Source organism: Triticum dicoccoides, chromosome 4A (genome assembly GCF_002162155.2).
Source record: "Triticum dicoccoides isolate Atlit2015 ecotype Zavitan chromosome 4A, WEW_v2.0, whole genome shotgun sequence".
Classification (NCBI taxonomy): Eukaryota; Viridiplantae; Streptophyta; class Magnoliopsida; order Poales; family Poaceae; genus Triticum; species Triticum dicoccoides.
Window position 1 is genome coordinate 131,775,761 of NC_041386.1, and position 13,004 is coordinate 131,788,764.

At 47.3% G+C, this 13,004-nt stretch overlaps 1 protein-coding gene across 1 annotated transcript; it reads right to left on the bottom strand.

Annotated features, from left to right (window-relative positions):
* Positions 1 to 6,705: 6,705 nt before the first annotated feature.
* On the bottom strand, positions 6,706 to 12,782 carry LOC119283453 (pyrophosphate--fructose 6-phosphate 1-phosphotransferase subunit beta-like). The gene is made up of 6 exons (XM_037563001.1): positions 12,633 to 12,782; positions 12,382 to 12,552; positions 12,161 to 12,278; positions 12,094 to 12,122; positions 6,788 to 6,892; positions 6,706 to 6,714 (listed from the first exon to the last, which is right to left on the bottom strand). Exons 1-6 carry the CDS (start codon positions 12,780 to 12,782, stop codon positions 6,706 to 6,708), a joined length of 582 nt encoding a protein of 193 aa, XP_037418898.1.
* Positions 12,783 to 13,004: the final 222 nt, after the last annotated feature.

Genomic DNA, 13,004 nt, shown 5'->3' on the forward strand with positions numbered 1-13,004 from the left:
GGGTGGCGCAATTTGCTCCGGATTAAGGGCTGGAGTAGTGGCAGATGCAATCTCCCGAACACTGTCCGACGGCAGAGTTACGTCATGCTCGTCGTGATTGTGTGGCGCACCTGACGTGGGCTCGAATCCGTCGAAGATCAAGTCTCTGCGGATGTCGGCGGTGTAGTTTAAGTTTCCGAACTTGACCTGACGGCCAGGGGCGTAGCTCTTGATCTGCTCCAGATGGCCAAATGAGTTGGCCCGCAGTACAAAGCTGCCGAATACGAAGATCTGCCCGGGGAGAAAAACCTCACCCTGGACCTTATCGTTACTGATGATTGAAGGATCCATCAAGCCTTATGGTGACAACACAGTGGAACTCTCAATGAAAGCACCAATGTCGGTATCAAAACCGACGGATCTCGGGTGTCCCGAACTGTGCGTCTAAGGCGGATGGTAACAGGAGGCAGGGGACACGATGTTTACCCAGGTTCGGGCCCTCTGGATGGAGGTAATACCCTATGTCCTGCTTGATTGATCTTGATGATATGACTATTACAAGAGTTGATCTACCACGAGATCATAGAGGCTAAACCCTAGAAGCTAGCCTATGGTATGATTGTATGTTGTCCTACGGACTAAACCCTCCAGTTTATATAGACACCGGAGGGGGCTAGGGTTACACAGAGTCAGTTACAAGGGAGGAGATCTACATATCCGTATTGCCAAGCTTGCCTACCACGCCAAGGAAAGTCCCATTCAGACACGGGACGAAGTCTTTAATCTTGTATCTTCATAGTCCAATAGTCCGGCCAAAGGATATAGTCCGGCTGTCTGGAGACCCCCTAATCCAGGACTCCCTCAGCAACCATAGTACAGAAGTACTGCACAATGGAAAACGCAGGCAGACAGCTGGGAACCACCGATTTCCACTCAACCCCTCGTCCGCGCAAAAAGGATGCACCCTCGTGGGGCGCCCGACCCAATAGTAAAGAAATCTAAGCCCATTACAGGGCACGGAACCGTTCTGGAGGGATGGCTCGATAGGCCATGCAAAATACACACAACATCGGATACCATACCAACCCACAACCTTAGAGCATGTTGGATACTCCGGCAGGTGGCCAAGAGCGGCGAGGGTATCCTCATAAAAAATACCCCCGAGCAACATTGCCCAGAAGACGACGACCATAGAGTATTGACAGTCTTCGAGACCTTCGCTTCAAACAGTCGGCGCAAGAGGGCACTCCGCGACCTCGCTGAAGTCTGCCAAGTCGCAACAATAAATCCGTGGAATGACACGGCCATAATTTTCAACGCCAGTGATGAACCGAAAATCTGGTTAGTCCGGGCAACAGCCGCCTTTGTCGTCAACCCAATTGTGGATGGCTTTCGTCTCACTAAAGTGCTCATGGACGGCGGCAGCGGACTAAACCTCATCTACGAGGACACACTGAATAAAATGGAAATAGACAGGAGCCGCATCGAGCATAGTAATACGACCTTCCAAGGGATCATCCCCAGCCGGGAGGTGCGATGCGCGGGGAAAATTACACTTGACGAGGTATTCGGCACGCCAGAGAATTATCGGTCCAAAGAGATAGCCTTCCAAGTGGCCCCTTTCAACAGTGGATACAACGCCCAGTTGGGGCAAGACGCATTCACACGCTTTCAAGCCATACCTCATTACGGGTATATGAAGCTCAAGATGCCCAGGCCCAACAGTATTATCAGTCTCGCTAGTGATCCGGACATAGCCCTCCATGCCGAAAATAAAACTGCATCCCTGGCCCTCGAGGCACTGCCTGAAGCCCTCGCGGCCGAAGAGTTAACCGGGTTGCGCTCATCGGTGGACAAGGATGATGTAATACTGGAAAAGCGACCCAAATCCACCTCCATTAAACCAGCAGACGAAATAGTCAAATTTCAAGTCCACCTGACGGACCCCAAGAAGACAACATCCATCGGGGCACAGCTAGACCCAACGGTTGACACCGCGCTACGAGAATTTCTGCGTGTGAACTAGGACATATTCGCCTGGCACCCTTCTGATATGCCAGGAATCCCACGCAGGTTGGCCGAACACAGCCTCAACATGTTGAAGGGATATAAACCGGTCAAGCAAACGCTGCGGTACTTTTCTGAACCCAAACGACAAGCTATGGGGGAGGAGCTAGCCATGTTAATCGAGGCCGGATTCATCAGAGAAATAAAACTCCCGTACTGGCTAGCAAACCTGGTGATGGTGACAAAGAAGGACAAATCCTGGCGCCTATGCGTCGATTTCAAAGACCTCAATAAGGCTTGCCCTAAGGATCCCATCGTCCTACCCCACACCGATCATATTATTGATGCAATAGAAGGACACGACTCACTATGTTTCCTCGACGCATACTCCGGATACCATCAAATTAAAATGAAGGAGTCCGATCAAGCCACAACGGCATTCATCACCCCATATGGATCTTTCTGCTTCAACACTATGCCCTTTGGGCTTAAAAACACTGGCGCCACCTACCAACGCATGATTCAAACATGGCTGGAGAAACAAATTGGCAAGACAGTTGAACCGTATGTGGATGACGTCATCATCAAGACTAAGCACGTCGAGTCGTTAATAGACGACCTGCGTCTCACATTCGACAACCTCCGGAGATACGACATCAAGCTCAATCCGGAAAAATGTGTTTTCGGCGTTCCCGCTGGAAAACTACTGGGCTTCATCATTTCCAATAGAGGAATTGAGGTAAATCCAGCCAAAATCTGAGTGTTGTCACAATTGGCTACACCAACGGACCTTAAACAGGTCCAAAAACTAGCCGGATGTGTGGTAGCTTTAAGCCGCTTTATCTCTAGACTAGGAGAAAAAGCATTGCCACTTTATCGCCTTCTCCGACATACCAACCACTTCGAGTGGACGGAAGAAGAAACAGCCGGACTGGAGGAAATAAAGGCTCTTTTAGAGAGCAACCCAATCCTGGCCGCACCAAACGTCGGTGAACCAATGTTATTATAAATCTCTGCAACACACCAGGTGGTGAGCGCAGTGCTTGTCTTTTAGCGAGAGGAGGACGGACACAAGTTCCCACTCCAGAAACCAGTATACTACATATACACTGTCCTCACACCATGCAAATCCCGGTACCCTCATTACCAAAAGATAGCATATGTGGTATTCATGGCATCCCGGAAGCTACAACACTACTTCCAAGAGTGTTCGATTACGGTAGCTTCCGAAGTACCACTCAATGATATAATAAATAACTGCGACGCTACGGGTCAGATTGCCAAGTGGGCTATTGAGCTCCTACCATTTGATATAACATACAAACCACGCCGGGCCATTAAATCCCAGGTATTGGCCGACTCCGTCGCCAAATGGGCAGAGGCCCAACTCCCTAAAGAGTACGACACATATTCCAGCTGGGCAATGTACTTTGATGGCTCTAAAATGCTAGTTGGTTTAGGAGCAGACGTCGTTTTAATGTCCCCCACTGGAGACGCAATCCAGTATGTACTCCAAATATTATACACAGACTCCAACAATGCAGCCGAATACGAGGCCTTATTGCATGGTCTTCGAATGGCTATATCCATGGGCATACAACGCCTGGAGGTGTGTGGGGATTCAAATCTCCCCATATCCCAAATAAATGGAGACTTTGATGCCAAGGATCCTAAGATGGCGGCCTATCGTAACGCCGCACTCAAGATATCAGCTCAGTTCGAGGGACTCGAGTTTCATCATGTGGATCAAGAAAGTAATCAAGCGGCGGACGTGCATGCTCGCATGGGTGCCAAGCATGACCCCGTCTCGCCTAACATCTTTTTGGAAAGGCTCTTCAAGCCATCCGTGGTGTGGCAGGATGAGAGTGGCAACACTAGCCCAGATCCGACTATACCCCCAGATTCCGAACAAAATACTGATATCATCGGGGGCTCAGCCACCGAAGTAACACCATCAGCCCATCTAATAATGGCAGTAATTGCCCCATGGACTGAGCTGTTCTTGGCCTACCTTAATAGGCGAGAGCTCCCTGAGGACCGGAATGAGGCTCGCTGCATTGTTAGTGCTTGAAAGCCTACAAGGTCCATGACGCAAAGCTCTACAAGAAAAGCGCTACCGGAGTAATTCAAATATGTATCTCCAAAGAAGAGGGACGACAACTCTTGGCCGAAATTCAAGCTGGTCTCAGTGGTCACCACGCCGCGGCTCGGGCCCTTGTAAGTTAGGCCTTCCGTACAGGTTTCTATTGGCCAACAGCCCAAGCAGACACACAGGACCTTGTCCAACATTGTGTCGGATGCCAGCTTTTCGCCAACCAAAGCCATATGCCTCCCACTGCTCTGCAAACAGTCCCCATTACTTGGCCTTTTGCGGTATGGGGGCTTGATATGGTCGGGCCCCTTAAAGGAGGAAGCCATAAGAAAACATATCTGTTGGTCATGGTAGATAAATTCACCAAATGGATAGAGGTTAAACCAGTTACAACGGTCGAAGCCGGACCAATGACTTTATATCCGGTGACGTGCACCGTTATGGCATCCCACACAACATCATCATCGATAACGGCTCCAATTTTACAGCCGATGAGGTGAAAGCCTGGTGTGCTAACATGGGCATTAAGCTCGATTACGCCTCCGTCTATCATCCACAAACAAACGTCCAAGTCGAACGAGCTAATGGTCTTATTATGAGCGGCATTAAGCCTAGACTAGTGCGGTCTTTGAAAGAATCATGCAAGCACTCGGTTGAGTAGCTCGACTCCGTACTCTGGGGGCTGCGGACCACGCCCAATCGCAATACTGAATATACACCCTTCTTTAAGGTGTACGGCGCAGAGGCTGTGTTGCCTTGCGACATTATTCATGACCCACCTCGAGTGCGCATGTATGAAGAGAAAAAGACCGAGCTTGATCGGCAGGACAGTCTAGATGCGCTGGAGGAGGAGCGCGACGTCACAAAAGCCCGTTCCGCATTTTATCAACAGCAAGGCAGAGAAATGCGGGCCAAGACTTATAACATTGGCGAACTCGTTCTACGCTTACTAGAGAAGAAAAGGCACAAACTCAAACCCAAGTGGGAGGGTTGCTTCATCATAGATAAGGTTCTCATTAGAGGAGCGTACCCCCTGCGTGATGCATTTGACAATTGCCTCGAGCTGAACCCATGGAGTGCCGCAAGACTCCGAAGATTCTACGCCTAGAGTCGTCCTCTTTGTTCGTCTTCTTCTTCCTTTTTTTCATTTTTTACCCTCTTTTATTTTTCCCTAGCACTTTAGCTCTTGCGCGGCCAAACCACACACCTATGATGCGCACATCCTTAAACGTATACACTCATAATACCTAGGGGCTTCTTTTACAGAAGCTTATTATTATTTTCCGAGCATCAAGCTCAACACATATGTGTCCTCTTCCGTATATGTACCTTTTCTTCGCCATTATATGCATCATTATGACTTAATTTTTGGCCAAGCTGGGTTGCCTGGCTCATGTGCTTATGCCCTCCATTCCCGTTTATTCGGCTAGGGCATAAAGGAAGCACCACTGCGATTGTTACTACCGGGTCATCCGGACGTGTACCTCCGACTGGGTGAAGCCGAAAGCTAGCGTTCTTAAGGGAATATTCGGTCGGCGGACTAAAGACGTTTTACCTTCATCACACCATGAACCCCCGGATGTTACGTATACTGTAATTTTTCAATCATAGTTCAGACATGCATACTAACACATATCCGCCCAGGGAAAGGAACCCTTAACGGAACTATTCTCCCTGGAAGATGTTTCTTACAATCAACATGTAATATAACATAGCTAGCCGGATACAACTTGTCTGTTCAAGCAACTATGACCCCTACGCCTGGTTTCCATGCATGCCTCTGTTTATATTACGGAGCAGGTATTCGGAAAAAGTCCGAGCCTTCGGGTCCAGAGGTTGAAGCGAAAAGGTCTGCCATGACAATCATTTTACAATCTGGCTAGGGACAAATTTGTCAATTGAAGTACATAGTCATTTGGACTCAAAAAATTCTTCCTCTATGCCGTCCAACAGGCTGTCTAGCTTACAATCCTATTGGGAATATTTTGTGGCTACCTTTACTTGGTCATATAGCAAACTAGCTGGAATTTCTTTTCCATCTGACCCCTTAGGTTCGACCCGGGCCATATGATTCGGATCAAGCTTGTTGTACCGTGTTTTTACCATGGCCCAGGCCTCTCACGCACCTTCTCGGCAGGCTGATGTCTTCCATAATCGGAAGCGCCGCCGAGCTCCCTGCAATAGCTTCACAAGCTCCTCCATACTTCCTGGAGTAGAGGCGGATGGCCACAAAGCTTTGGAAATGCTTCGCATTGCTAGCCCTGATCGCTCGTGCAATTGGGATAACTCTTGCAGAAGGTCGCCTTGAGAGCCGGACATTTCCTCTTCAGGTCGGCCAGTTAGCATACCTGCAGACATAAATCTGTCAGATCATTTCTTTGCTGAAATGCATAAAGGTGAGGTCAAAAACATACGGAATATGCCGCCTTGTAGCCTCCTATTCTCCTTGACGGTGTCAGCTAGCTGGGCTCGCACATATTTTAGTTCTTCGCCCAGCAGGGTGTTGGAATCCTGCAGCTTGTTCTTTTCATCCCTGACCCATGTCAGCACACGTTCGCCTGCCGCATGTTGCCTTTTGGCCTCCTGTTCACCAGCCTGGGCGATTTTCAGTTTTTCCCTCAGTTGATCTACTGATCCTGTCAGCGGAAACACAACAGTATTAATATTGTTGTTATATGATTATACTTTTCCGATGACGGGAAACATTACCAGGTGGTCCCCCTTGGATTTCTCCAATTCGGCGGTAGCCGCAGCTAGCTGGGTCTGACACTTTTCCAGTTCTTCAGACAGCAGGCTATTCTTCTCCGTGAGTACCTAATTATACAATGATCCTTAAATCAGTTGTATCAACTGCTTCAAGTCTCGGGGGCTACTGGCATATGAGTATCAAATCTACACTTACCCGCATATCTTTTAAATGCTTGTCCGTGGCTCTCGCAAGTCCATCCCGAGCAGCTCGGATGTATGCATCGGCCGAGCTAAAGGCATTGAATGCCTCTTTTGAAAAGCCGGGGTCGCAGAGAGCGGCCCTTCGGCGCCGATGATTCATGGCGCTCTCCACTTTAGAGTTTGTGACGGACATATCATCTGAATCCACTGTGGAAGGACAGACCGGCGCCACTCCCGTATCAGCCCCGTCCTTAGGGCAGGGTCTGGAATCTGACTAGTGGAGGCGTGACCGGCAGGATCCTCAGACATAGTCTTCCTGATAAAATGCAGCGGATAATTTCATAGCTTGATGTGACGACCATAAGGCATATTTAAAAAGAAAGCCATACCTCTTTGATGAAGGTCCTGCAGTATTATCGTTCGCCTTTCTCTTCGAATATTTGCTTGGCGCGGGCACCACTCTCTTAGGAGATGCCTCTGGTGCACGTTGTGGCGTCGAGCGCCTCCCCTTTGGAGCACGAAATAGTGCGGCAGGTGAGGCGTAATGAGTAAGCTCTTTCGAAGAAGGTGTCTCTTGATTACTTACATGTGAGGTAGGAAAGAGCCGGGATAGTCGGCCATGATTGGCACTACTGTGCCATCATAGCTCGCCTGGTACAATACTCCCTCCTCGAGCTCCACAACTATGTCCGGATCCTCTTCGAATCCAGGGTGAAGGTCCCGGTTGTGATCCTCTGGCTGTGGGGCGGGGTTATGGATCCCCTCGGCAACCTTCCGCCATTCCTGTTACAAATAGATGGGTTAATGTACATTAAAAGTGATTCAGGGAGAGGATTAAGTAAAGTGGTGGGATTAGAGCTTACCCAGCTCGGAGGATTGTACATGGAAAATCCATCTCGACGTTTAAGATGAGTGAACTCCTCTTTCCCCCCTTTGTATAGTTCGGCCAATATTTTAACCAAATCGGCGGGGTGTTCGGACCCTTCCAACCGCAGTGTGAGGCGTCATCCTCCCCATTATAGTGCCACATGGGAAGCCCTCTGTATTGGAGTGGCTGGATCCCCCGCACTATGGAAGTCACCATCACCTTGATTCTTGATAATCCGGATTGGGCAGGTGTCTTTATCTTGACCATCAATTGACGGACTTCCACGCTATCTTCCTCCTCGAGGCTCCGAGGCGCCAGCTGTGACGTTTCTTCAACGGAGCATTTGATAATTTGGGAAGACCCATTCGAACTGGGTCGGGGAGAGCAACGTCTTCAATATAGAACCATTCTGAGGGCCATTCTTTGGGCGCCTTCTTCAGCGTACCAAACAGGTATCCGGTCCCGGCTATGCGCCATACTTCGGCGCCGCCCACCTCGAATATCGACCCCTCTCGGTTGCGAGGGATGAGGCATAATAGCTTTGTCCACAAATCAAAGTGGGCTTCACAGCCCAGGAAAAGCTCGCACAGGGCAACCAAACCCGCGATGTGCAGGATTGAAGCCGGCGTGAGGTTGTGTAGTTTGAGGCTGTAATACTCCAGGAGTCCATGGAGGAAAGGGTGATTAGAAACCCGACGCCTCTCAACAAGTAAGATATGAAGCACACCCGCTCCCACCTGGTTGGATTGGGGAAATTTTCTGCCAGAACTTCGCCTGTCAAGGAAGTCAATCCTGCTCGAATAGGGACCAGATCTGCGGGGGGAAGGAATCCCTGTGTGTGGATCTTAACCAACTTCCCATGGGATATAGAACATCTCTCCCAATCACCTTTTTCGGAGCCGTGAGGGCGGGAGGAGGAACTAGGGACGCTAGCCATGTTGAATGGTTTCCCCTGGCAAGGCTTTGAGGATTTTTTCCGCTACGTGTGGAATGGGTCTGAGATCCAATCCCTTTAAATAGAGGCCTTTCTTATGTGGATGAGGGAGTTATGTGCAAAAAATACCCAGACCACTCGTATTCGCTCGACACGTGGAAGCAGAAGGTGTGGAGGCATAGAAACCAATGGTTGCGACATTAAGTGGAAGGCCGAATACAGCTCTTTAAGTCAGGTACTTTGAAGTGATCGGAGGAGGAACCCGCCTTGTAATGCCGAAGACAATCTATGCGCCGGACACCTCGTCATTGAAGCCTGGTTCGGGGGCTACTAAGGGAGTACTGGATTAAGGGGTCCTCGTGCGTCCGACCTGTGTGACGTGGGCCGGACTACTGGGCCATGAATATACAAGATAGAAGACTTCCTCCCGTGTCCAGATGGGACTCTCCTTTGCATGGAAGGCAAGCTAGGCGGCCAAATGTATTTTTTCCTTTCTATGTAACCGACTTTGTACAACCCTAGGCCCCTCCGATGTCCATACTCATCAATATCAATCAAGCAGGACGTTGGGCATTACCACCATCAAGAGGGCCCGAACCTAGGTAAAACTTCGTGTCCCCTGTCTCCTGTTACCATCAACCTTAGATGCACAGTTCGGGACCCCCTACCCAAGATCCACCGGTTTTGACACCGACAACCGCACCACACTCAACAACTTGTCCATGGGTTCGTCCAAGGCTCCACCATCCTCCACAACTTCTTGTTTCCAGCAAAACACACGAAGATCGTTGGAAAAACAGAAGGAGGACACAACACTACCAGCAGAAAGAGGTACTCCTCTTCCCTTATTCGTGCAAATCTTACGTCTCTGCTCACACCGTATTCATCCCACGAAAGAAACTAGTTTAGCGCTTCGTAGCGCATCTTCTTCGTAATACTAAGTGCGCAAGGTTTCCTCCCATTTACTATTTCAACTTTGCTAGAGGTCAGTATCCTGCCTGGATTTCAATTCAAGGTCAGTCGAATCGCAATTAAAAGAAGCAGCACCCGCTTAGGCGCGCGGAGCACCTAGTCCGCCTGTTCGCCGGGGAAGCGGCGCGTCGGTGTCTATCATAGTGGTGTGGGGCGTAGGAGCTGCTTGCGCCCGATAAGGAGGTCGGCTGGGATTGAAGGGTTGGCCGGGGTGGTGCCAAGCACGACGGTGTAGTGAGGTCGAGGTGAGAGCGGAGGCAGGGGACTGGGCCGATGGTCGTTGGCGTTTCGAGGAAGATCGTAACAATTACTGGCTGGAGGTAGATGAAGGCGATCTGCCCGTTCTTTGTACATCAAATGGTGCAGAAAAAATGGACTGACCTATTTGTTTTCAGTTGACTGTTATTTTCATAGGACCACACCTTGTGGTGTGTTGGAGGAGCATATGCATTTCCTAGCCATCCCTGTGCTCATATTTCAAAATCCTAGAATCTAGTAATTTCGTGTGCCATGCACGTTGTAGAGCTATCATATATCTCCCGTCATTTATTTCTCACCGACCTGCTATCTGCTACCTTTACACTATACTACTTGTGCACACACTTCACCCATACTCACACTATTTTTTTATTCATGGGTATTTCAGACTCTGACGCAGTGTTGATGAATACAAAAAAGAAAAGACAGAAGTCGCTCTAGTGTAATTTGAAGATAAGCACTAAGCGTCCCAGTGCTCTAAAGGGTGCAGTGTCAGCAGATGGAGACAGTAAACGTAGCTCTGCAGTTGATGATCTCAATTGCCACACACAACCATCCCAGGTGCTTGCTTTAACTTCGTGTTGTCAAATGTGGTTGCATGTTGCATATGGTGTCTAGCTTGTATTGCTTCCAATTTGGTTAAATTGCATCAGCTTACTTTACACATTATACCTTTGATAATGACATGCCTTCCTGTTTTTGATACACACTACTTATGTCTATTAACCATGTTCGTACATCAAACTAATGCTCTTTTGTATCCCTCATCAACCACTTATGACGAGACTGTCGCCCAATGGGTTACTGTGAGACGTGCTACTCGTTTAAAGAGTGTAGTGTCATCCTCCCCGCATGATTCTCAAGAAACGACAAGGCTAAATGAAGATAGTCAATGTAGCTCTCTAGTTGATGACCGCAATTCCCCCACACCACCATCGCAGGTGATTGCTCTTACTTGGCAGTGTGATATGTGGTTGCTTGTTGCATATGGTGTGTACCTTGTAATGCTTCTAATTAGGGTAAATTGCATCTTCTTAGTTAACACATTATACCTTTGAATATGACACGTGTTCCTGTTTTTGGTACATATTACGTCTTTCTATTAACCATGTTCTTAATCAAACTACTTTTCTTCTGTATCCCTCATTAATCACTCCTGACGAGACACCTTCAAGTTGACAGTAATATTGGTTGCATATTGCATATCATTTCAAACATGTATTGCCTCTAATTTTTTTAAGTGCCACTTATAATGAGACACATCTAACTTGGTAGAGTGATTTTGGTTGGATCTTTCATATGATGTCTAGATTGCATTGCTTCCAATTTGTTGAAATGCCTTCTGCTTAGCGTTTTTGGTACATATTCCATCCTCCTACAATGTGGTTCCCAACATAAAAGTTGTGTTCATCAGTATCATGCATCAACGAATTTGGAAGTGCGAATTTCATTTGTTTTTCTTGTGAGTTTACTTGACAAGGCAAAATCTAAAAGGACGAAGGCACGGAATGATGGTGGTCCTCTGGAGCAACCGAAACAGATGATCTCTGCAGATTCTCCAGCTACTCCTACTGTAGTCCAAGTTCCAAATCTCATCTCCCCTATTCCACAACCCCGGGTGCTTGCTCTAACATGGCAGTGTGATATCTTGTTGCATGTCGCATATGGTGCCTAGCTTGTATTGCTCCTAATTTGTTAAATTGCATCTCCTTAGCTTACACATTATACATGTGAATATGACACGCCTTCTTGTTTTTGCTCCATACACTACTAGGAAAAACATTACCAGTAGCGTGGGTTTTTTGCATACAAGTAGCATGGCTTCCCGCGCTACTGCTATGGCGCTACAACAATTTTTTAGCAGTAGCGCGTGTTTTACCCCACACTACTAGTAACCATACGTACCAGTAGCGCCGGTGCCCTACGCTACTACTAGTTCACACCAGCGCTACTACTAATGGAATAGTGGTAGCACATATATGATACACCCACGCTACTAGTAACTAATTAGGATTTAAAAAAATAAAAATCTACCTATTCCAGTTTAGACATACATTTCATAGTACTCACATACATGCATTTAATAATACGTACATTTGATGTGTACATGCAATCATACATATCTGATATAGATAATTAATACACACATACACACACACACAACCAGCATCTAGAGACTGGCCTCTGAAATGTGCAGAGTACTTCCCCGCCGCTCTTCTCTTCTCCAATTTAGTTTCAACCATGGCAATAAGCATTTTCTTAGTTTCAATTTTCGCAACCTACAACAGAATTTCAGACTAGTCAGCTCACTTTTAGATATAAATGGCGAATTTCAGAGAAATAAACAAATTAAGGTGGTTCAATAAATTTCCATGTTTTTACCTGAACATTTCCATGGGGATCTCTTTCAAGCAAAAGCTGCTCCTGAATGGTTTTGGGCAAGAAGTCAAATAGCTCCCTAGATGCTGGTTCAAGCTTGCTTTTCCAAGCCCCTGCCTCATCAATAACATCATGTGCCAAAATTTCATTCAATTTTGCAATGAGGTTTTGAATCTGGAGAAGAGAAAGAATGGTATCAGTAACTCAGTTGAAAACAGTACATAAAGTTGGAGAAAGCACAAAGATTGTCAAACCTCTGGGATGAAATCAATCAAACCTTCCGGTATTAGGACAACTCCATAGTTGTAACCAAGTTCTGCACGTTTGCAAACAACATTGGTAATGTAGTCTGTGACATTCTTGAGTGTTTCCTTCTTCTCAGCAACCTTCACAAATGAAGACATTAAAAAAATAAACAAAATGTGTCTTGTAGTTCTAGACACTTAATCTTAGAATATATTCGACAAACGCTGAGCATGGGATGCAAAATCAGGAAGCATCGAGATATTTCGGTTTTCAAACCACATAGTTCTAGGTCAAACCCCCTGCAACTGAAGATGACACAACTGATTTGTTCAAATGTTATCGTAGAAAGTAGTTTACTGATTACTGATTTCTAATTTAGT